This window comes from Actinia tenebrosa, unplaced genomic scaffold (assembly GCF_029948245.1).
Source record: "Actinia tenebrosa isolate PJP-AT-01 unplaced genomic scaffold, QUT_ActTen_1.0 PGA_scaffold5__44_contigs__length_20552954, whole genome shotgun sequence".
NCBI classification, from domain to species: Eukaryota; Metazoa; Cnidaria; class Anthozoa; order Actiniaria; family Actiniidae; genus Actinia; species Actinia tenebrosa.
In genome coordinates this window covers 15,088,358-15,109,683 of record NW_028292582.1, presented here as the reverse complement: position 1 = coordinate 15,109,683, position 21,326 = coordinate 15,088,358, and the positions used below count along the sequence as shown (strand labels likewise).

General features: G+C 35.3%; 2 protein-coding genes and 1 long non-coding RNA gene across 4 annotated transcripts; 1 reads left to right on the top strand and 2 right to left on the bottom strand.

Moving 5' to 3' along the window:
* Nucleotides 1-837: 837 nt before the first annotated feature.
* LOC116296794 (apoptosis regulator R11) lies at nucleotides 838-12,203 on the bottom strand. Its single transcript, XM_031704882.2, has 3 exons — nucleotides 12,064-12,203; nucleotides 6,911-7,625; nucleotides 838-4,759 (listed from the first exon to the last, which is right to left on the bottom strand). The coding sequence occupies exons 2-3, from the start codon at nucleotides 7,349-7,351 to the stop codon at nucleotides 4,637-4,639; spliced, it is 564 nt and encodes a 187-aa protein (XP_031560742.2). The 5' UTR covers nucleotides 7,352-7,625; nucleotides 12,064-12,203; the 3' UTR covers nucleotides 838-4,636.
* LOC148906677 (uncharacterized) lies at nucleotides 7,610-10,832 on the top strand. The gene is made up of 2 exons (XR_016121271.1): nucleotides 7,610-7,836; nucleotides 8,713-10,832. It is a non-coding gene; the product is annotated as an uncharacterized LOC148906677 (long non-coding RNA).
* A 1,173-nt stretch (nucleotides 12,204-13,376) lies between the features above and the next one.
* On the bottom strand, nucleotides 13,377-21,303 carry LOC116296793 (2-Hydroxyacid oxidase 1). Of its 2 annotated transcripts, none has more exons than XM_089037565.1 (8): nucleotides 21,206-21,303; nucleotides 19,858-20,079; nucleotides 17,248-17,399; nucleotides 16,446-16,725; nucleotides 15,047-15,245; nucleotides 14,245-14,403; nucleotides 14,085-14,154; nucleotides 13,377-13,481 (listed from the first exon to the last, which is right to left on the bottom strand). In XM_089037565.1, exons 2-8 carry the CDS (start codon nucleotides 20,001-20,003, stop codon nucleotides 13,417-13,419), a joined length of 1,071 nt encoding a protein of 356 aa, XP_088893691.1. In that variant the 5' UTR covers nucleotides 20,004-20,079; nucleotides 21,206-21,303; the 3' UTR covers nucleotides 13,377-13,416. The 2 variants fall into 2 exon arrangements, with proteins under 2 accessions (XP_088893691.1, XP_088893692.1); XM_089037566.1 differs by lacking the exon at nucleotides 21,206-21,303 and adding an exon at nucleotides 20,205-20,293.
* Nucleotides 21,304-21,326: the final 23 nt, after the last annotated feature.

Genomic DNA, 21,326 nt, shown 5'->3' with positions numbered 1-21,326 from the left:
ATGATTGCACGCCATATTTCGATTCAGAGTATACCGGGAAAATCATATCACTGCACGTGAATATTAATGCCGAAATTTGACATATTAGAAGTTTTTTTATTTTCTGGGGTTTTTTTTTATATTTCGATTGGCTGAGAAGGAAGCGATTTGATAATAGAATTAGTCAGTTGTATAGATTTCCCCTCTCTTACACCTAATTTGTGATTGGTTGAAAAGGAACTCCATGTCAGTTGTACTAGTATCAGCATCATCCGTGAAAAAGTTATTTTACTAACAATATTGTACAAATTAGTGCAAAGTTTTGTAGGTCTACGGTCTACTGAGGTCTACTGAACTTACTCATTTGAGCAAATTTGTGCAACTTCTTAAAAAGTTTTTCACGAATATATGGTATGCACTCTAAGGACATAAGAACATAATTTGTTAATTGTGTGTACTTCTACATTTGTGTACGTGACTGGGTACCTAGAGATAAATGGTGGTGGACGTGTTAATAATATCCCAAACCTTACGACATTATAGACATATATTTTGGGATATGACACGTGCAAATTTGAAGCATTTCTACTTTCTGAGAACAGCACGGCTTTTCATTTTAGGCCGTCGAATCTTTTTACTGTCACAAAATCGAGAGAAACATAAGATATGGTTCATAGAGTATAAAAAGGAAAGAAATAAAGAAAACAAAGAAAATTTTGTGTAACGCTGAAACCTCCATATCTATGTGTACTTCCGTCTCATAAGTTTTTTACGCATTTTCATTAGTTGTGCCTCATTTATTATTGTATTCTTATTCTCATCGCATGATTCTCACATGATAAAACACGACACCACGACCCCATTTATGAAGAAACTTTAATAGTGATACTGGATATCATACAAAATTGAGTAATGACATAATCTTAAATTAGGGACAATTCATAAATCATGGTTGCAGGGGGTGGCTATGTGCGGTATTTTTTTGGGGGGGAGGGGGGGGCACTATTTTTTCAGTCAAAATTTAGGGGGGCTATTAAAAGATGGTGGTCATTTTATATTATTCATATTGATGATATTTTTCCTTTTGTGGTGGGCACAAATAAATATACGTCTGTAAAAGGAGGGAGGGGTGCTACAAGATGCAATAAGATGTTGCTCAGTTAAAACCCAAAATTCACATAGCCACCCCCCTCCCAACCCATGAATTAAATGAAAATTTATTAATTACCTTTATGAACGTGCAAAATTCTACAACAATTTGTAGGATTGAAAATGTTTATATAGTTCCTTAGAACATCTAAGGCAATATCTCTCAAAATGCCGAAAAATATCGGCTACAAAGTGGATCAAAACAGTGATCATTGATATAAAGTATACAAAGTCATACTAGGCCTAGACGCTTGCTAAAATGTAATTTCGGTTCCATCTGAAAGGGAAAAAATTAAGATAAGTTTGTTCTTTTTTGGATTTATTATGAATTCGTTCTATAATTTTTTCCCTTCAAAATATTTCGTTTTTTTTTTTTGCTTCATTGGAACCGGGAATACGTCAAACGTCTAAGTACACATATTGCGTCATAAATCATTAGGGCAACTCTAATATAACAATTACGTCATTGAATTGTCATGACAGTTTCCCTTTTAATCTAATATGATATATATTATAAATTTATGATAATATATTATGAACTTTTTTATTTTTTATTGATCTTTTTATTTTTAGGATTTCGTGGGGTTTCTAAAATATATAACTATTTTTATTAATGCAAAAATAATTTGAGAATAAAAATGAGTTCAAACAGACTTTAAATATATCTCATTTTTTTCTCCTTCTTTAAAAACTAAACATCTTCAGAGCCACGTCTCTGGGTAGGTTATTAGAAGTGTTTAGAGGAAACTTTCACAGATTTTAAAACAACACATTTTGAGGAATAAATACAGTGAAGTGTTTTGAGACACGAATGCGATTACTTGCATTTCTAGGAAGTGATTTGACTAAGTTATTATATCAGTCGCAAAACTAATTAACTCGACTAGATTTTCAATATTTTTTGAAGAAGAACACGATAAAACCAGTAATAAAGGAAAGGGGGTAGGGAAGAAAACTAGAGAAGCGTTAACAAGAGAAAAAAAAAACAAAGAAGGAGAATTAAGCGGAAAGACTGAAGACGGAAGTGACTAAGAACTGTACGAGACCAAGTACTCAAACAAACCAGAACACACTTTAATCAACTAAGAAATAGCAAAAGCAGACGATAAAAAAGAAAAAAAGGAATGCTCAAAAGCATCCTGTTATATATTTTATTCCAAAGAAATGTCAACCGACTAGGATTACATTAGCATTAAACCGGATTTTTACGAATGAATTACAAAACTCGTGAACGGCATGTGACATGAAAAGAATGCTTCCGCTCTGTTGCACGTGAGCGAGACCAAGGGCCTCCGAAAACGACCTCCAAAAACACTCAATTCTTCGATGAAAACAGATACGAGTTCCTAAAATATGGTAGTCTAAAAAAAGAATACTGAAAAAATAAGATTACGAATTGAAAGCTCGCTGAATAAATAAGCAGTTGTAAGTCGCTTTTTTTGCCAAATAGTCGGCATACTTGTGGAAGAGATGCGTTGAAACAAAAAGTTTTCATTCGAAGTTATTCGTTTGCTAAGTTTATTTTTAGAGGAAATATAATAAACAAAATACTTAAATGCTTGAAAGAAATGAGAAATTAAACGTCTAAAGTTTCTGGCAAAAATAATAAAGCATTCTATGACAAAAGGGGAAAAATAGTCGAAACCTGATAGAAGAGCGAAAGTTTTACTTAAGAAAAATACTATTAAAATCTAGAAGGAAACAATTACCGAAAAAAAGTAAATTTTTTGTGGTATGTGTAAATGCAAGTTATGCAAGTCTCGACAAGCGAAGGATAAACCTCCGACTCGTTGATGAAATCTTTGGACAGTTTGAATACAATGCATGTTATTACAGTAAGATAAATATCCGGACAGAAAGTTCTAAGTATTTGATGTATGCGATAATGATGTATAAATCCCTAATTATCAACCACGATCGATTGATAACGGTAAAAAAAATTTTCACCAATAAGGTCCTGGAACATTCCAAATGGACCGTGCGTGGCCTCATTGCCGTGTTATATTCATTCCTAAAAACCCCGTCTTAAATTTGCTCACAGAAATGTAAATTGTAGATCAAAATGCATTTCTTAAATTCAAGTTGGTGCTGGTAACCTAATGAAACAATGTCTTTTTGTTAGTCGTAGGAATCTGGCTTTCTTTTTTTTTTTTTTTTTCTTAATAATTTTTTTAATTTCATTTATTCATTTGTCTCTAACGTCATCAGCCAAGCATCAACTTGAGCCAATATTTCATATTTAAAGCAAAACACGAGAAAACTACCCTAAGATCATTAATTTGAACAAATCTTTTACTTAATTCAATAGAAATATAAATTATCGTTACACAAATCATCACTGAGAAAAACTCCAAGTAAAAGAAAATAACTCAAATTATTGAACACCTTAATACAGTTTATCAATACGTATTAATAATATACTAATAACCACTATTAAAGTCGTTAAAACTATTTTCAAAATATTAAGGTATAAATATATATATATATATATATTTGGCTTTGTGTTTTTTACATTTAATATAATTCATTACAAACACTAAATACTCAGTAATTAAGAACACACCGTGAATGAATAAATGGTTGCATACATCAAAACCAAATCTCCATCCAATCAATGTATAATTAATTAATGGTTACATTCTAATCGATATTTAATCAATACTAAATACGTTATTTTGTCGTTACTGACTTGAACCAATGTGGTTGAATGCATAGTTTTACGTACAAACCCAGAAGTATGTTCATAGTTCTGAGTATAACTTCTTTAACTTGTAAAAAACGACTATGGAAAATCTTTGCAGATACTTGCAAAATATAAACTGGTTTCAAAAAGGTTACATCGAGTGAATACTGCATAGTGTTTTAGACTGAACTGAGGTAAAAAGTTATTTCAACAATTCAGTGTATTTTTACAAAAAGAGATGTAAAAGTCTCTCGTTATAATTAACCACGATGACTCAAGCTGCAATTCGATATGCAGTGTTCAGTATTTACAGTCCATAATCATTTAACTATTTCTACTTATCAATAAAATATCTATCTCTTCTCCATAAGCAAGACTCACACTAACTGTTAACTTTCAGAAAATAGCTTATTGTGCATTCTTTACTCAAAACTTCAAAGTTAGATATTTCATTGATAATTATAAATCGAATAGAATATAACGTGGCCTCTTCAGTGTAGGTACGATTTTCTTATATTGTATTGAGAAGCACTATTTTCCAAACACTAAAAGCAACGGAATTCGCATTCAAGCGTGACCATCTACCATCTAATGCAACACGTTTTTCTTTCAAGCATCAACTTTGTCAGATATATTTTTACATCTTTTGAAGTTCAAAGGGATTTGACAACGGAACTTCCAAAATAACAAGATAAAATCTCGAGTATACTTTCGATGGGAGATTATCAATATTTCTTCGCCCTTCGATTTTCAGCACGTAGAGGAAAGAATCTCCATTTATAGCTTTGCGAAATCTTCATTCCTCTTAAAATAGTCGATAATAATTTATTTTGTATAAACTATTGCAGCAAACGCTCCAAGACCAAGAGTAGTGGCTGTGACTAACAAACCTTTCCAAAGAAGTTTCTGAGTTGGACTAGACGCAAAGTCCAAATGTTCGAGTTTGTTCTGAAATTATAAAATACAAATATAGAGTTCAGATGATTTATACAAAATAACAGCTAATTAAGCCATCTTACGGGTAATGGCAAGTTATTATAACCGTAAATAAGTTTATCAAGTAAGTCATGTTTTTTAAAGGAGAAAATATTTAACCTACGAGGGTGTGGTGTAGAAAGGTTGTAAGGGCACATCACGTGAAAGAACTTTATAAAACAATATGGGTGTGAAGTTTGGAGAAAATCCAATCGTATTAAATGACTTAAAATTTCCATGAAAATTTTTTTGCATTTTCTGAAGTTTTTACTTGCAAATGATTTCAGAGAAATATATTTGTTTAGCCACGCTCAGGGTATATGCCAATGCTCATATAGAAAAAAAATACGTATGAAAGCCCAATTTGCCCTTTCATAATGTAACTATAGTGCTTATTACGAAGAAAAAATTTCTATGCACCGCGCGGGAAAATTTAATATATGATGTAAGAAAAACAAATAATGGAATGTAGATTAATCGTGACAAATGACAGGGTAAATGGATATTTGTCATAGCAAGCAAATAATCTATCAAATTTCTTTAGGTTGTACTAGGAATACACTAAGTTTTATTTCTAAGACTTTCCGTACTGAACGCAAAATACTGGCGGTTCGTTCAACCGGCGTCAAATCGGCGCAAAAACTACCGTTTATCCCAATTGTTATGAAAACTATTACGTGTAAAACCACATAGGGGAAAACATATATAGGAAAAAATATTGGTTGGGAAGGATAAGAAAACATGATTCTAATTTGTAAGCGCTAGAAAGAATTGGGAAACCAAACTTACAGTTGTAAAGCGTTCAAGAAAATTTGAGCGGCTGGCTTTGCTTCGCGTGATTTTACGAAATAAAAAATCTCAATTTCAAATACAAAGAAATAAATGAACATTACGTCAGAAGGCATATTTTAAATACATTTGGAATCAATGCCCATGTAAGTATAAATCTTAAATGGAATGTTGTTTTTTTGACATAAAAGGAAGAAATTTTAAGCCGTTCGCGGTGGTTGAATTTCGTCGAATTCTTTTTATCGTGTTTAATATCTTGGATTAGAAAGTCACACAGAAAGCCGATTTGCCGGTTGGACAAGCAACACTCCCAAAATTTTGCAAATTCAAGTCGTTCCTTGGAATTTAAAGTTTTCAATATGTTTGACTGTGGATATGCGAGAGAATAAATAACATATGAAACGGAAATCAGACTAACAGAGGACAATCCTTGTGACAGGAAGACTTCTTCCTAGTGAAAAGAGAACATGACACATTTATCTTTTAATTTCGATAATGAAAATGGTCTCAATTTTGCATTCTTTTGCACAGAAGCTGCTCACATTCAGAACATAACTGAACAGTTAGAATCTTGTGTTGGCACTTTTGACCAAAAATCCAAGAATTCAGAAAATGTGCTGACTAGAATAGCTTTATCAACTGTTGGATTACCTAAAATCATATGATTTTGGCCCAATCGTACACAAAATATAGATGAGTCAGCGTGCAGCTGAGAAAAATATGAGAATTTTTTCGCCATAACTTTGGGGCAGATTGCTTGAGGCGTGAAATCCAGTATTTTCCAGCCAAACCAGAGAAAAGTCGAGAGGTTTCCTCCCCACACAGAGTAGAAAATATTTTGTTTTGCAATAAGAGAAGTTCTTATTTACACAAATCATGATACAAATGCTAAAAGAGTCAAGATACGCAGTCACCAGTTAATGATGGTCAAAAACTAAGTTCCAATTACCGAGAAAATATCCATAATAACGTAACAATACTAGTATTAAGAATCTGAAACTTATATTTTCAATTTATATTCTGGGTGGCCAATAGCACCAATGAGACAAACTGATCAATGCCGAACTAAATTATCATTTTACGATGTTCTCCTCGTCGACATGATCTTTTTTGTTTACAGAAAGCGAGAGGCCGTTCAAGGTCGAAAATTTCAGGAATGAAAATAAAAAGCTTATTTTCAGATAATGGGGAGTGATGTGTTGGAAATTTCAAAGCATTTCTCGAGCGTTTTTCGTCATTTTTAAAGGTATTTTGAAGAGAGTTTTTAATAGTAAACAAATCGTAGTAACTAGTACTTTTACGATTAATAATAAATATTCATGTTCTAGTACTTACCCAACCACCCTCACGCTTGATCCAAGTGCTTAGTTTTTGCTCTACAAAGAGAGCTGTCCATTCGATCACACGATTTATCATGTGTGGAGCTCCTTGACGTTCGAAATACTCAGCCACTTCCACTGCAAAGGCATAAAAAGTTACAATTCGTCCCCAGTTGATCGCATCTTCAAAGACTTCATCGGCGATGGCAAAAAACGTAGCTTGAGCATTATCATTCGTCAATGAAATCTGATGACAACTACCGGAGAGTAGTAACTTTTTTTCATCTCGAACGTTAGAAACAAGGGTTCTAAATTTCCATGCTAACGTCGACGGACAATCCACATTGGTTCTAATAAGACTCAGAATAATGTACCGAGTTAGTGCAAGCGTTTCATCGGCCATATGTTGTGTGCGATGCCTCGTTATAGTTATACTTGTGGCGAGCACTGAAGCCATATACTAATCCAAAATCTTGATTATTTTTCTCTCTACGTTTGAATCTAAGGGACTGGCATTGGTGAAAAATTTAGCTTGCTTTTCATTCAACCGTTTTCCTACGCTGATCTGCGATCTTCTCTATACCAATAACGCGATACGCAAAGTAAAGGTAAGACTGGCACAGGCAATGTTTTTATTTAAGGTCCTTAAACCGGAAATGAGCTGAAGTGAGGTCTACCTTTTGATTGGTCCAGCCAGAGGGTGTAATGCATTTTTTCAAATGACGCAGTACCTAAAAATAAACATATGATAATCGTCACAACTTGGGGGGAAACCATTTGTAACACTACTTATTATGCAGCATGAACACCTACTTCCAAACTAATTCCGCTAAGAGTTAGAGGAAGACTTAAGAGAGTTGTTGGGAGCTTGGAAAGTGAAACTTCATTACAAAAAAAAATTATTACAACAAAACTTCAAAATTCACCAGAAGCGTCATAAGGGTAAGAGTACTGCACAACATATTGTTCATAGAACATACTATCTGTTCCAGAGTCGATACAGACGCGATTCACCTATATTGCTTAAGGAAGAAATCTATAATTTTCTTCAGTTTTAAAGTTTGATTAATACTTTCAAAAATGCTCGGATAGTCATAATTGCTGATGATGGATAAATACTGTTTTAATACCTTAAAGGAAACGACTCTATAAATCCTAATGTTATTGTCCTAAGGTTGTATTGATTGAGACAAAAACTTAAATCTCAAACACATAACTTGGAAAATAGCTCAAAGTATACTAAATAATGGCTGTACGGAGTCTTACCACTTATTGTAATTGAGTCTAAAATTTTGAAATTTCGTTTTGCTTTTGGAAAGAATATTTGTACACTAAATACGGTAAATCAACAAACAATAATTTTGATCCGACACTTGGTGGGGAGGGTCACGCTACGGAATACTTAATAAACAGAATAACGACTCTCTTCAAAGGCATAAAAACTAATCCTTGAAAATATAAACATGAAAACATTCAATATAACATTATTTAATGATTTTAGAAATTCAGCAAAAATAATTTTTTCTCGTAAATTTGAATTTTTGAGATGCACTTTATGAAAGTCTATCAAGTATAAACGTCTTAATCTTGATAACATTCAGATTCATAAGGACTAAAAATTCATTCAGATTTACGAGAGAGTGCTTTTGATATGGTTGAATTATCAAGCAACATCCTGTTTTGAAAATTATTCTACAAAATAAGAAAATGAATGAAAATTTAAAACAAACAAGTTTTCTTCAAAAATAAATCAGTCCTGCTTTTTGTTCTTATATAGTTAAGAAAAGTCTACAGCTTCTCCTATAAATTTTGTTACAGATTTTCAAGGATCAAGCTTTCTTTGTAAAAGAAGAATATGGGTTTTCATTCAAAGCCTAACAAACAAGCAGTGACGTCAGAGCAACCAAGTCAAAGACAAACAAGACAACATAACGACAGGATCCCTGCTAGGGTTAGTGGAGAGCACAGCACTACGACTTTACCACGACAAAGACATCAGCTCCGAAGACGAAAGGCAATAATAAACTTTCACCTCAATCCACATGCTAAGGCAGCTCTAGAAGTAGCTCACATGTTACAGGTTATTGGTGACAGTGTTCAAAGAAGGGCTTCCACACAGAGTAATGAAAGCAGAGAAGAATAATGAAAATAATTATACTTTAAAATACAATTATGTATCCCTTGGATACCTGCGGCATCCTGGTGAGGCTACTGCTGTGGCTTTCATTGGTAACTAGCCGACATTGTTCTAAAATCTGGGACAATATTATAAATATGCGGAGTCATCTTCAAATGGTAATAGGCCTTTTGCAACAGATTGACACATGATTGTTACTGGATGGCAAAAAAAATTGGACTTCCTTTATTTCAATATTTTTCACTGGATTACTAATGTCATATCCAAAACCTTTTCAAAAATACTTTTTTTCCCTTATAATATACTTTCGATTTCAAGATGCAAAGCATTTTAAAGTTTGTTTGCCATCCAGCAGAGCCTTCCCCAGGGGACCTTGAGCTGAATAGACCCGTTTCGAATTCCAAATTACCGCTGTGTTTCTTGATTACAGACTCATTTGCACAGGGTTAGCCTCGAGTTTGTGCAGAATATTCACATGTTCCAGTCAAGGTCCGTCGAGTTTCAAAGTGTTTGTATTGTTGAAGTTGTGCATTCTTTACTTAAGCATTGGTATTTGTGAATATTTAAACACTGATACGAGGCTAACCCTGTGCAAATGAGTCTGTAATCAAGGAACACAGCGGTAATTTGGAATTCAAAACTGGTCTATTGATTCGTTATCAAAGTAATATATCAGCACGTGACTGTTTGTTGCAAAAGGCCTATTAGTGACTCTTGAAAGATCTTAACTTCTGACTCCAGAATACTGAGTATATTAATGGCCCTATGCATAATCTTATCTGTATTCCTTTCGTAAATGAATGGAAAGTTATTAATCAACATATGTGACCTCCTTGTAGGTTGACAGACTTATATAAGTATCTAAGGCCTAGGGCAAACGTCGAACTTTCCATGCACGGAACTTAATTACATCAAAGAATGCCGCCTCATTATCGCCCGATATCCATTGTTTTTAATGAGTTCAGTGCATGGAAAGTTCCACGTTTGCCCTAGGCCTAAGAAGTACATGCATAAATAAAATGATTTTTTAGTTTTAAAAAAAACCATCTGGCAGCTGAGACTTTGGCTGATGATGCACGGACCACGGAGCCAGCTTTGGATTGGGGGCTAGTTTTGGGGGCTTATATTTTAGAAATCTCTACAGAATACTGAATTTTATATCAAATAGAAACTAAGCAAATAAGTTAAAAATGGCAGCAAAATTATCAGCCAATCCCTGCTATCATATGAACTTGACATGATAAACGTAGTATATCCATAGGCTTTTCTGCAGTTAATATGTATACCATGTCAAGTTCATTCAAGTTCACAATGGAAATAATTGAAATATGTTTGCTATTTTTTCAAAGGAAGAATGAAATTTTCATTATTGAATTTAGCTTTCACATGATATCGTAAATTATCAAGACCTTGGCTGTTTTTCCCCCCTTTTTTGGTTTATATAATACATGTACTTCAGACAGGAGATATTGTTTGATGGCCGTGCAGCAAAAATGAACCATTCTTTGCAGGAATTGTGTGGCCTAATGACCACTAAAACCTAATAACTTTCTATTCAAAGAAAAAAAAATTTCAAGTCATATCAATTAATTTTGAAAAAAAGATAAAATTATTTATAAAAGTGAATTCAAGTATCATATTTTTGATAATAATCTCAAAAAAAGTTTATTAGTCTAGTTATTAGTTTATTAGAATTTTTATGCAAATATTCACTGCAAAGCAGTAATTTAGTTCTTTATAAAATGTTTTTGTACAATTAGCCAAATATTAATTGGAATATATTTTTGCTATTCTTTGTGAATGACTTCTTGTATTTTTTGCCTGAGTCTATGAAAAGTTTACAGTTTACTTTACAGTTCCGTTCAGTGACCACAAATAATAGTTCCACGTCGAGGCTGGAGATTCTGTGCATAGCAAAACTATACTTTATATAATGCGCAGCAACTCCAGCCTTGGCCTGGAACTATTATTCATGGTCACTGAATGGAACTGTAAAGTGGAGTAGTGCTAAACCTTAATCTAGATGCTACTTGTCAGGTGCTTAGATGACAACATCTATATAGATCAATTTCGCATTACGTCATCAGAAAGCTAAAACTAAACTATTTATCACACAAAACCGTTTGTTGAACATTTCGTTGATAAATCGTGAGCCAATTTTTGTCCCACAACACTGTCACGCATTTTCTAATTAACTAGTAAAAAAGCTTTTTCCGTGCTCTATTCAGTAATAAAGCACGAAGGAAGTGGCGTAAGCACGAAAGAAGTGTAAGGAGAAGCACGAACCGTAGGCGAGTGCTTCTCACACTATCCAAACTATATAATAAAGCCAGATAATGTGGCAAATACCTTTCAAATGGTGATTTTTTAAATAATGATCTATATCGATTTGAATATTTCTATCAAGAAAATAAGGTATTCACAATATTGAACATGCTTTTGATCCTTGGTAAAATTGTTGCCATTTTGGTGTACCTCACTTGCAGCCCTCAAGAAGCTAGAATCACACTCAGATACACCTCGTGCAGCACTTACACTTCCTTAGTGCTAGCAGCCTGCTAGCCACAATCACCCAAAGCACGCTTATCATGGATCAATCCTTTAGTAGTGTCTGTCTGTCGTTTGACTGTCTGTCTGTCCATTCATTCATCATAAAGTTTATGGTTGACTATTTCGAGTTTGTTAAAATTTAATATTTTTATCTATAAGGCGAACAGGTTCTATTATGCTTTTAAAAACTTAAAACTTAAACGTTTTTTAAAAAGACTTAAGAGTAAGACGTAAAAAAAATTTACGAATTCGATGAAAAGGATGAAAAATCGACTTTTCTTAATACCATGCTATGAACATCAATTTTCTCAGACAAACTCCCTCCAGTCCTAAAAATTTTAGTAGAACATCCATTTGATTAAGTTGTACTCCTATCTAGACATTTGATTAAGGATATTAAAGCAAATCCGTCTGCACATCGCCATTTGTAAATGCCCTTACAGAACGGCTGCTCATACTCATAGTGTAAACGTTAGTTGTACCTTTGAGCGTATCAATGTAGCTTCTTCGTCTGCTTCTCCCCCATAATAGATTCTTCTCCAGAGATATTTTTTCCACCTCTTTTGTCTGCCAAGCAAACTGGATTTGGAGAAGAATTGGAGAAGAATCAATGGACCTCTTCCTTAGAGCCTGCGTCTCTCCTGGTCAGCAACACACACACAGGTAGCCTAAGGTGGGTTTCTGTGTAACTTTCCTAACCCCGGCCTCCTTTCCAAAACGCAGCAACGAAAGCTTCATGTTTAGCTCAAAAGTTTTCTAGTAGCATTATAGATTTGTAGGAAGTATTTTTTGTGATACTTTCAATACTACTATACTTGCTAAACGTACTCGATATAACGATGGAAGACACAGGAAGCCCAATCTGGACTTTTGTGTAGGTATATCACAGTACAGCAGTTTTCGTATGACTGTCAAAACCTCACGGCACGAACACAGTCGTGACACGGCAAGGCACTGATACGCCAGACCAATCGCATTGCACGATAATTTACTCTCCATCCGATCAAATTCCCGAAACACGACGTGACGAACACGGCGTGGACACGGTCACGCCAAGGTCTAGGCAATGCCAGACCAATCACATTGCCCGAGAAAAAAATACCCCAATCAAAATTCTAGAAAGTATCACCGTCACGACAAGGCACGCATACGGCACCGACTTTTTCACAGTCATACGAAAACTGCTCTATTTTTCGTTTTCACATTTAGTCATCTGGTAGACTTTAACAAAAGACTTCTAATTGTACCTGTCCACTAGTATGGCCGCCATGTTTTTGTCTTTTGATACCCTTGAAAATGGTTGATTAACAAGAAATCGTTTTTCCCTAATTTTTCAAAATACCCAATTCCTTTCTTATCTCCCATATTCAAAAACTCCTGTTTGGTACAACGGCTTTAAATTCTCTCAATACCGTCTCCTCATGCTTTCAGTTTCATTTTTAATGAACAGTAATTATAAAAAGGTAAATTATACACCGTGGAAAGATGAAAAAACTTACTGACGTTTCGGACGCTAGTCCTTCGTCGGAGTAAAAGAGAAAGAGGTGGTAGAAAGGAGTGTGTATATATGATAGAATAGGATTGTTTTTGTTTCCTTGCCTACCTTGTTCTCATTGGTTTCTTTTGTCTTATTTTATTTATTTTGTAATTTTTTTCATCTTTCCACGGTGTGTAATTTACCTCTTTATCATTACTGTTTCATTAGAAACACCGACGCAGCTAACACTAGTTTTTAGCTAGTTATATCTTCTTTTCATTTTTAATGTTCTGCAAACGATTCAGATGTAAAAGTAGCTTTTTTGGACATTTTCACAATTTTATTTGCAGTATTCACTTCATAAACTACACTTGCACAGACGAGTTACAAGACATGGCGAAATATCTGACAGGCAAGAACATCCTGAAATCATATAACGGATCAAATTAATATACAAAATTATCACCCATAGACCAAATTCAAAATTCGCACCGATGTGAGGCTTAAGTTGTGAACGAAGGGATCTGGCATGATTCGTGACTTTTGAGTCACGCCAGATTGCTTTGAATCACGCCAGATCCCTTTGTTCACAACTTAAGCCTCACATCGGTGCGAGTTTTGAATTTGGTCTATCCAACAACTTTTCTCGCAATTTAAAGGCATATTCTTTTCAAGAGCGCATGTGCACATTTCTCATTTTCTTCCCGGCCGAGGAGCCAAAAAATGTTGCAAGTGGCTGAGATTGCATTATAGTGTAGCACCTCACGTCGGCAACTTACAACGCTACATTTTCAAGCATTGCGAGAGAAGTTGCTGAGGAAATTGCACAGTGTAACAAAACCTTAAATTTATCAAATTTTTGACTTGAGTTTTCTCTGACGATATAACACCTCATAATGAATCTTCGTAGGTTTACTAAAGTAAAGGTGCTCTTTCCAGAAAAGGTATTGGTTTTTCACTACCATTTTGGTAAAGTTGCGAACTCATTCGAATTTGCGGTCGCCATTTTGGTAAAGGGTGTATTACCTATTAGTATCATGGCGGTCCTAAATTCTTCACGAAGTATCTCCAGTACTTTCAGCACACCTTCTTCTCCCTTTATACAACCGAAAACAACTAATAAGCACAAAGAACGTTTATGAAAAGAACATACAGCATAAAAAGCAGAGACAATTCACCACCTGACCTGATAAGCAAGTCCCCATACCACAGGACGACCAATGAATACAGCACGTGCACCCAATGCTAACGCCTTCAGTACATCAGTACCAAGCCTTACTCCACAATCCATATACACTTCAATTTGTCCATTGACGGCTGATACAACTTCTGGCAAAGCATCAATCTGTCACAAACAGTAAACTGAGTAGACAATAGACGATTTCTGATATGCGCGAACGCTTTCATAAATATCGCAGGCGCAGACATGAAAACGAGTCATTTTCGGGCAGTGTTCACAAGAAAGCTTTAGAAACCATAGAGTTATAGGCAATTTATAAAACCCTTGAAGAGATGATTTGGTCTGAAGTGAGCTACATATTTTTAAAGTGTCATAATCCTGATTCTGAACGGCAATAAAAAAATTCGAAGCATCCCTTTATTCATATAATTTCAAAGTTTTTGTGTGTGTTTCCTATATAGCGCACGTAACGAAAATGCTTCGTTTTCGGTTCTGAGAACGCGATACATTTGACAGCGCTCGCGCAACTCAAAACAGGTCTATTACAGTACAATGCAATGCAATGGGTGCACAGGGGGCAGAAGTAAGAAACTTATCTTTCATTTTTATATTATTTACCGCTGTACAATATGAGTAAGCTTGAGCCTGTCAGATACAGTGCGCTGCAATACTCGCGCTGTGCCTAACTGTTTTAGTTGTTTGATATAATATATTACGCAAAGCAAATGGAACCGTTAGGTTTTCCCTCTCGCGTGGCCGTCAAGCAACCGGTAGTTGTGTAGCCATGGATGGGGAGCTACTGACTCACCGTTGCCAAGACTCCATCCAACTGCCTTCCTCCATGATTAGACACGATGATAGCATCAGCACCGTGTTGGACAGCAAGTTTAGCATCTTCTGCTGTTAGAATACCTTTTAATATCACTGGAAGCTTGGTGATAGATTTGATCCATGAGATGATCTCCCAGGAAACATTCCCTTCCCATAGATCACGACGCGAGGCTCCTCTGACAATGATAAAACGAGTTTTATACTTTAATAATAATAATAATAATAATAATAATAATAATAATAATAATAATAATAAGTATATGTAATAGGACTCCATGCTGTCCAATTAAGAAATAATTGGACGAGGAAAATTCCGAGGACTGACAAAATTGGATGAGGCCGTAGGCCGAGTCCAATTTGGCAGTCAGAGGAATTTTTGGAGTCTAATTATTTCTTGATTGGGGAGCATGAAATCCCATTACCTATTAATTATATAGCTGCCTAATTAATCCCATATCAACAAGAACTGTCCAATTAAGAAAATAATTGGACAGTTACCTATATGGGATTAGTGAGAAGCTGTATAATAATAATAATAATAATAATAATAATAATAATAATAATGATGATGATGATGATGATGATCATATCCTACAATAAAAAATATATCTATTTATAATAAAAAATAATAATAAAAAAAGAGAAAAAGAAAAACTATAATAAAATATACTATATACTATGATGATGATATTGATGATGATGATGATGATGATGATGATGATGATGATGATGATGATAATCGAACGTATATAGCGCACATATCAAAATTCATGGCGCTTCAAAATAAAAAATAAAATAAATAACAGACGTATGTTACAATATTAATGAAATGTCATAGTTCATTGATGTTCACTTTGAACCAGAGGAGACAAAGTTCTTGAACAAATGAGTTTTCAGTTAATTTTTAAATAATTGGATTGAAGAACTTTTCCTAATTTGAAGTGGGATGTGAAGAGCATCTAAATGTAAAAATCATTAGAAAAGTTAAAGTTATGGAATTAAGGGTGGCGTATTGGTTGCGCACTCACCTCTCGCTGAGGTCTCCGGTTCGATTCCTTATCGGCTACACACGTAAGTAGCAGTTTCATTTTGTCAGGTCTCGGCCTTGATTAGAGGTTGTTGTTTTTTTCGGTTTTCTTCCAGCCGCAAAATCAAACACGCTGAATTTCAATTCTATCTGTGAGTTAGCCGCGCCTTGAATTAGATCAGCTCAGAGGTTGTTTCAGGGTTCAATCTGTGAGTTAGCCATGCCCTGACTTAGATCAGCTCCGAGGTTGGATTTTTTTGGTTATTAGTTTTACGAGCAAATTAGCTCTGAAAACAAAAACTTGGCTACCCTCTTTACCATTTCAAAACAAATTATTTCTACAACTTACTCCTTGACGTCTAAAAGAACAGTTATTCGTTCGAGTGTTTTCTCAATTCCTGATCTTTTAAAAGCACGTTTTTTCCCAAGGACACTTGCATCGACTGTGAGAACCAACGCCTGGTATCCTGTCTGCTCTGCTTTACGAATCAAAGTCTTCGTACATTCCCTGTCTTTCAATACGAAGAACTGGAACCATCGCAGTCCACTCGGTGCAGCAAGTGCTACATCTTCTAGTCTTGTGTTAGACGAGATGCTGAGAACCATGCATGTATTGGCTTTAGAACAAGCTGTATTTTTATAGATATGAACAGAAAAGATATGAACATGAAAAGAATTTCACGTATAACGTCACAGCAGCCATATTGGTGTACTATGATTTATCTATCCTCCGGAAAGTAAACTCTATTTTTATGCAAAAACTGTGCAGAAAGTTTCTATTGTTTGGTACACCAATATGGCTGCCTTGACACGTGAGTGAAAACGCTCTTTTGATAACTGAATAATAATTCATGATTCTGATAAGAAAAAACTTTACGTATCCATTTAATAGTAAAATAAAACTAAAGATGAAAAAAGTTAGAAGTTTCAATGCCTCTGACATCATCATCAAAGTAATAAGACCTAGATTAGATTAGATGAACGTATACGAGAATAAGAATGGACCTGAATTAGATTGGATGAACGTATATGGGAATAAGAATGGACCTGAATCAGATTGGATGAACGTATAGGAATAAGAATGGACCTGAATTAGATTGGATGAACGTATAGGAATAAGAATGGACCTGAATCAGATTGGATGAACTTACCCTTCGCAGTAGCTCGTTCACCGTCTGGATGCGCAAGCGTCTGGTGTCCAGATGGTGCAACGCATATCGGCATACTGACTGCCTGTCCCAATAGAGTCGTAGACATGTCTACTTCTGATATCCCACGAAGCATTCTGGGCCTCAGTCTTAACCTGTATACATTTACCGCGAATAATAAATTAGAAAAAAAGCATCTTAACAAATAGCAGTTATCATGGATGCATGCAAATGAGATGCAAATGAGACAACAAGGTTTGTATCGACCCGATAGCCTCACTTGTATGATTCTTAAAACAAATGAATTTCTCATTGCGGGCTCAACTGTAATAACAGCTATTGTTGAGGCTAAAAATATCCCATATTAAAATCAAGAGAGCATATAAATAAGAGAGGGAAACGTTAACTTACTAATATCGCGCGCGCCATGTGGAATCCATGTTGGTAAAATAGTCTCCTTCACAGTTCCTTGCGCCATCTTGAAAGGTGGCCGTGCCTTTGCATCGAAGCGAGACGAACGGTGAGCTTGCAATGATAGAGACATGTGAATAATTGTCCAAGGTGTTAAAAAAAGGTCTCTATCATTGCAAGCTCACCGTTCGTCTCGCTTCGATGCAAAGGCACGGCTATACCTTTCAAGATGGCGCAGGGAACTGTGAAGGGGAATATTCATTGGCTGACGAGGGAATTCCTCTAATACTATGATTTAACTATTGTTGTTGGACTTGTTAGGAACCGGAGGCGACTCCTCACAGCGGCTATGCAGGAGGCTAGAAGAACAAGGAGGATTCCCTTTCTAGCGCCGCCATCTTGGAAAAAAAAAAAAAAAAAAAAAACAAGAAGAGAAGGCCCTGGGAACGAGGTTGGGAGGATTCAACCAAGACTACAAGCTGCTAATTTGAATAACTCTTGGCAACGAAACTTCTTGCAGTCTCGAATTAATTCAGTCTGTGCCAAGTGAACCGTTGTGCAAAAGTCGTGAATACTGAATACATTTATTTTTGTACTTTATATATATTTTTCATATTTGGTCCTATTTTTCCAGAAGAATTTAACCATTTTCAAGCACTAAGTAAAGATCAAGATTTTTCCGAGATGCACGTGCACACTTTAGGAAAACAGTTGAACAGTTTGCTTGAAAGCCAATTAAAACCAAACTTTTTGTATGTAGCGCTTCGAAGAAAGCGAGTATAATTGTGGCTTTCAATTCAGCTAAATGATAATTTGTGAACACTTCTTCGTAAAGTATTCCAAAGCTTAGTTGCAAAGTATCTTGATGAATATGCACCACATATTTAGTGGTATTAACAGATGGTATTGCTAAGGATTGCTCTCCTCGTAAATTATACGATAACTGCATGTCTTTTCTCAAGGGTTGACTATGGAGGAGCTAAAAAATGAATGATAGATTTTAGAATGCCTTGCTACATCGTACCTTTGCATTATATTTTCACAAATCAATTTTGGTATGTGCGCTATGTGCATTAAAGGTGCGATTACACTGAGCAATTTTCTCTGCAACTTGTTTTGCAACAGCAATCGTTGCCAAAATTAGAAACGAATTCTACTTTTCGCAACGACTGTTGCAACTTGTCTCGCAACGTTTTAAAAATTGCGCTGTAGGTTGGGAAACCTATTTATCTCAGCCAAAATTCTAGCTAAAAGAAGTTTTAGATACGAAGATACGTGCCATCGATTGTGCCCATAATTTAGTTGAAATGTATGGGTCCGCCATCTTGGTGGTGGCCAAATCATGAAGGTTAAAAGTAATGTTTGTATTGCAAACACTTCAATTTATCAATAACAATAATCATATATAAAAATATTTAAAGTTACTAATCATCTACTAAGTTAGGAACGTATTATTTCAATCAATTTTCCCTATTTCTAATGCTTTGAAAATGCGAATTGATAGAATCAATAAAAACAACTAACTATTTTACAAACGTTAAATTCCAATTCAATGCGTGAGTTACTCTGCTGACTTCTATCAGCCCAGTGGTCGTTTCAGAATTCGAGAGAAGAAAAAAATAAATTGGTAGTTTTCCTTGTCTGCTTTAATAAATGGCCTTAACAAAGCAAAGTTGATCGTACATTATATTATTATTATTTAGCTTTTGATGGGTTGCAAGCATTCCCAAGAGAGTTAAAAGACAAAAGCATGGCGGCCGTGGTGCCGTTAACAATTGATGCTAATAAGAAACCTTTTGCTAAAAGGCACCAACGCTCCCCGAGAGGCTGCGATGACGTAACGTGCAATTCAAATGTGTTCATTTTGATATACAGCATGGAACAGGCACCGACTGTTGAAAATTGTAAATGTCTGTCTTATAATTGATGTCTTAGAATGCATGCATTGTTTGGTTGGATACTCAAGCGTAGCCGGGATCTGTCTATTGTTTTACTCAAATCTAACTAGTCGGTCAAACATATCAGATGCAAAAAAGTTTTAAATTAAAGTCAAATTTAATGTTTTGGTTTTCAAAGCCGGTACCTTTCGCTACTAGTAGGCTATAACTTATAGCCTAGTAGTACTAGTAGCTCATCCAATCAGAACGCAGCATTGCATGATAGACTACTAGTTGGATTTGGCTAAACCACTATATGTTGTACCTCCTGAACGCCTCGATGTTGTCAATGAGAGTCTGTTCTTCATCCGCTCCCCCTCCAAAAAAGCAAGATCGGCTCTCAGGCAGACACGTTTTCGCCTGTCCCTCGATGTCTGCCAAGCAAACAGGCCCAGAATAGTCTTTAGACATGGCTTCTTCTTGCTGGATGCTTTACCATTGGCTCAGTTCAAACGGTTCGCGGTGTTTGTGTATATGCCAAGAGGGGCTGAAATGAAACTGAATAAATTATTGCCTTTTCACACAATAACCGCATTAGACCTAGCCTCCTTAGCAGGCGTCCTTTAGGGCGGACCTAAAAAAACATAGTTAATTGATATATGCTAGACTTACGCCAAGTCAACCTTTTTTGTCTCTTGCAAGAGTTTTTTCAGTGTTACTTGTGCTTCTGTTGGAATTGCCCTTCGCGCAAGAGAGTTAAAGATGTTTTTAGTGATAAACAGCCTAAGACCTCAACCGTGAAACAAATACACCTTTTGCTGTTCATTAACCGCAAAGGAATATTCATTAAAGCGAAGAAGCCTTGTCATTAGAGCGAACAGACATACAATAAGGCGAACGGAGTCTCAATAGTGCGATGGAACGTTCATTAAGAAATTTAACATTGAATTTGACAATCATGAATATGTTTGCGTGGATTCATTAACGTTTTCAAACTTTCATTAGCGTTTTGGTGCAGACAATAAAATACAACACACATTCAATACAGCGTTTTGGACATTTATTTACGCAATACAATATAAGTATATTTTCCACTAGGAATCGTAGGATTTTAACTGTCTTTTCATTTTTTTTTTTACAAGCCGTGAATATGATTTCGTACAAACAAAGCGCCGTTAGGTATAAATATTAAGTCAGTTCTGAGTTTTTTAATCCCTCTTTTTTCGGATGTTGCAATGGTTCAACGAATAAACCAAATTCCAAATGAAGTCAGATAGCGTCTTGTGAGGGCCTATGAAGATCCACAGAAATGCATAAAATGGTACAACCACATGCAAACATATCGTCCAAGATGTTTAAATAGAGAACACATTCAAGGATAAATTCACTTTTTTGTTTTTGAAAATGTACAATCGTAAAAGCACAATATACTTATATTGTATTGCGTAAATAAATGTCCAAAACACTGTATTGAATGTGTACTAATTTTTAGCACTAGGTGATAATTAAACAATAGAAAACAAAGGATTCTGGTGCAAGTCGCTTTGAAAGTTTACGTCTAGTTTTCGAGAAAATAAGCGGTAACCGATTTCTATGATGTCATCATTACGTCATAATGAAAAGGCCACTTTAAACTAATTTATCATTTTTGAAACCTTTCATCCTTTCCTTACATTGTGCGAAAAGTGCTTGCAGATCGAGTTATTCAAGACGAAGTTGTAGCCGTTTCAATGCGGCAAGATGTGCCAGACTTTCCATTCCACGCGACAGGTTTTGTTTAATGGCACAAGAACC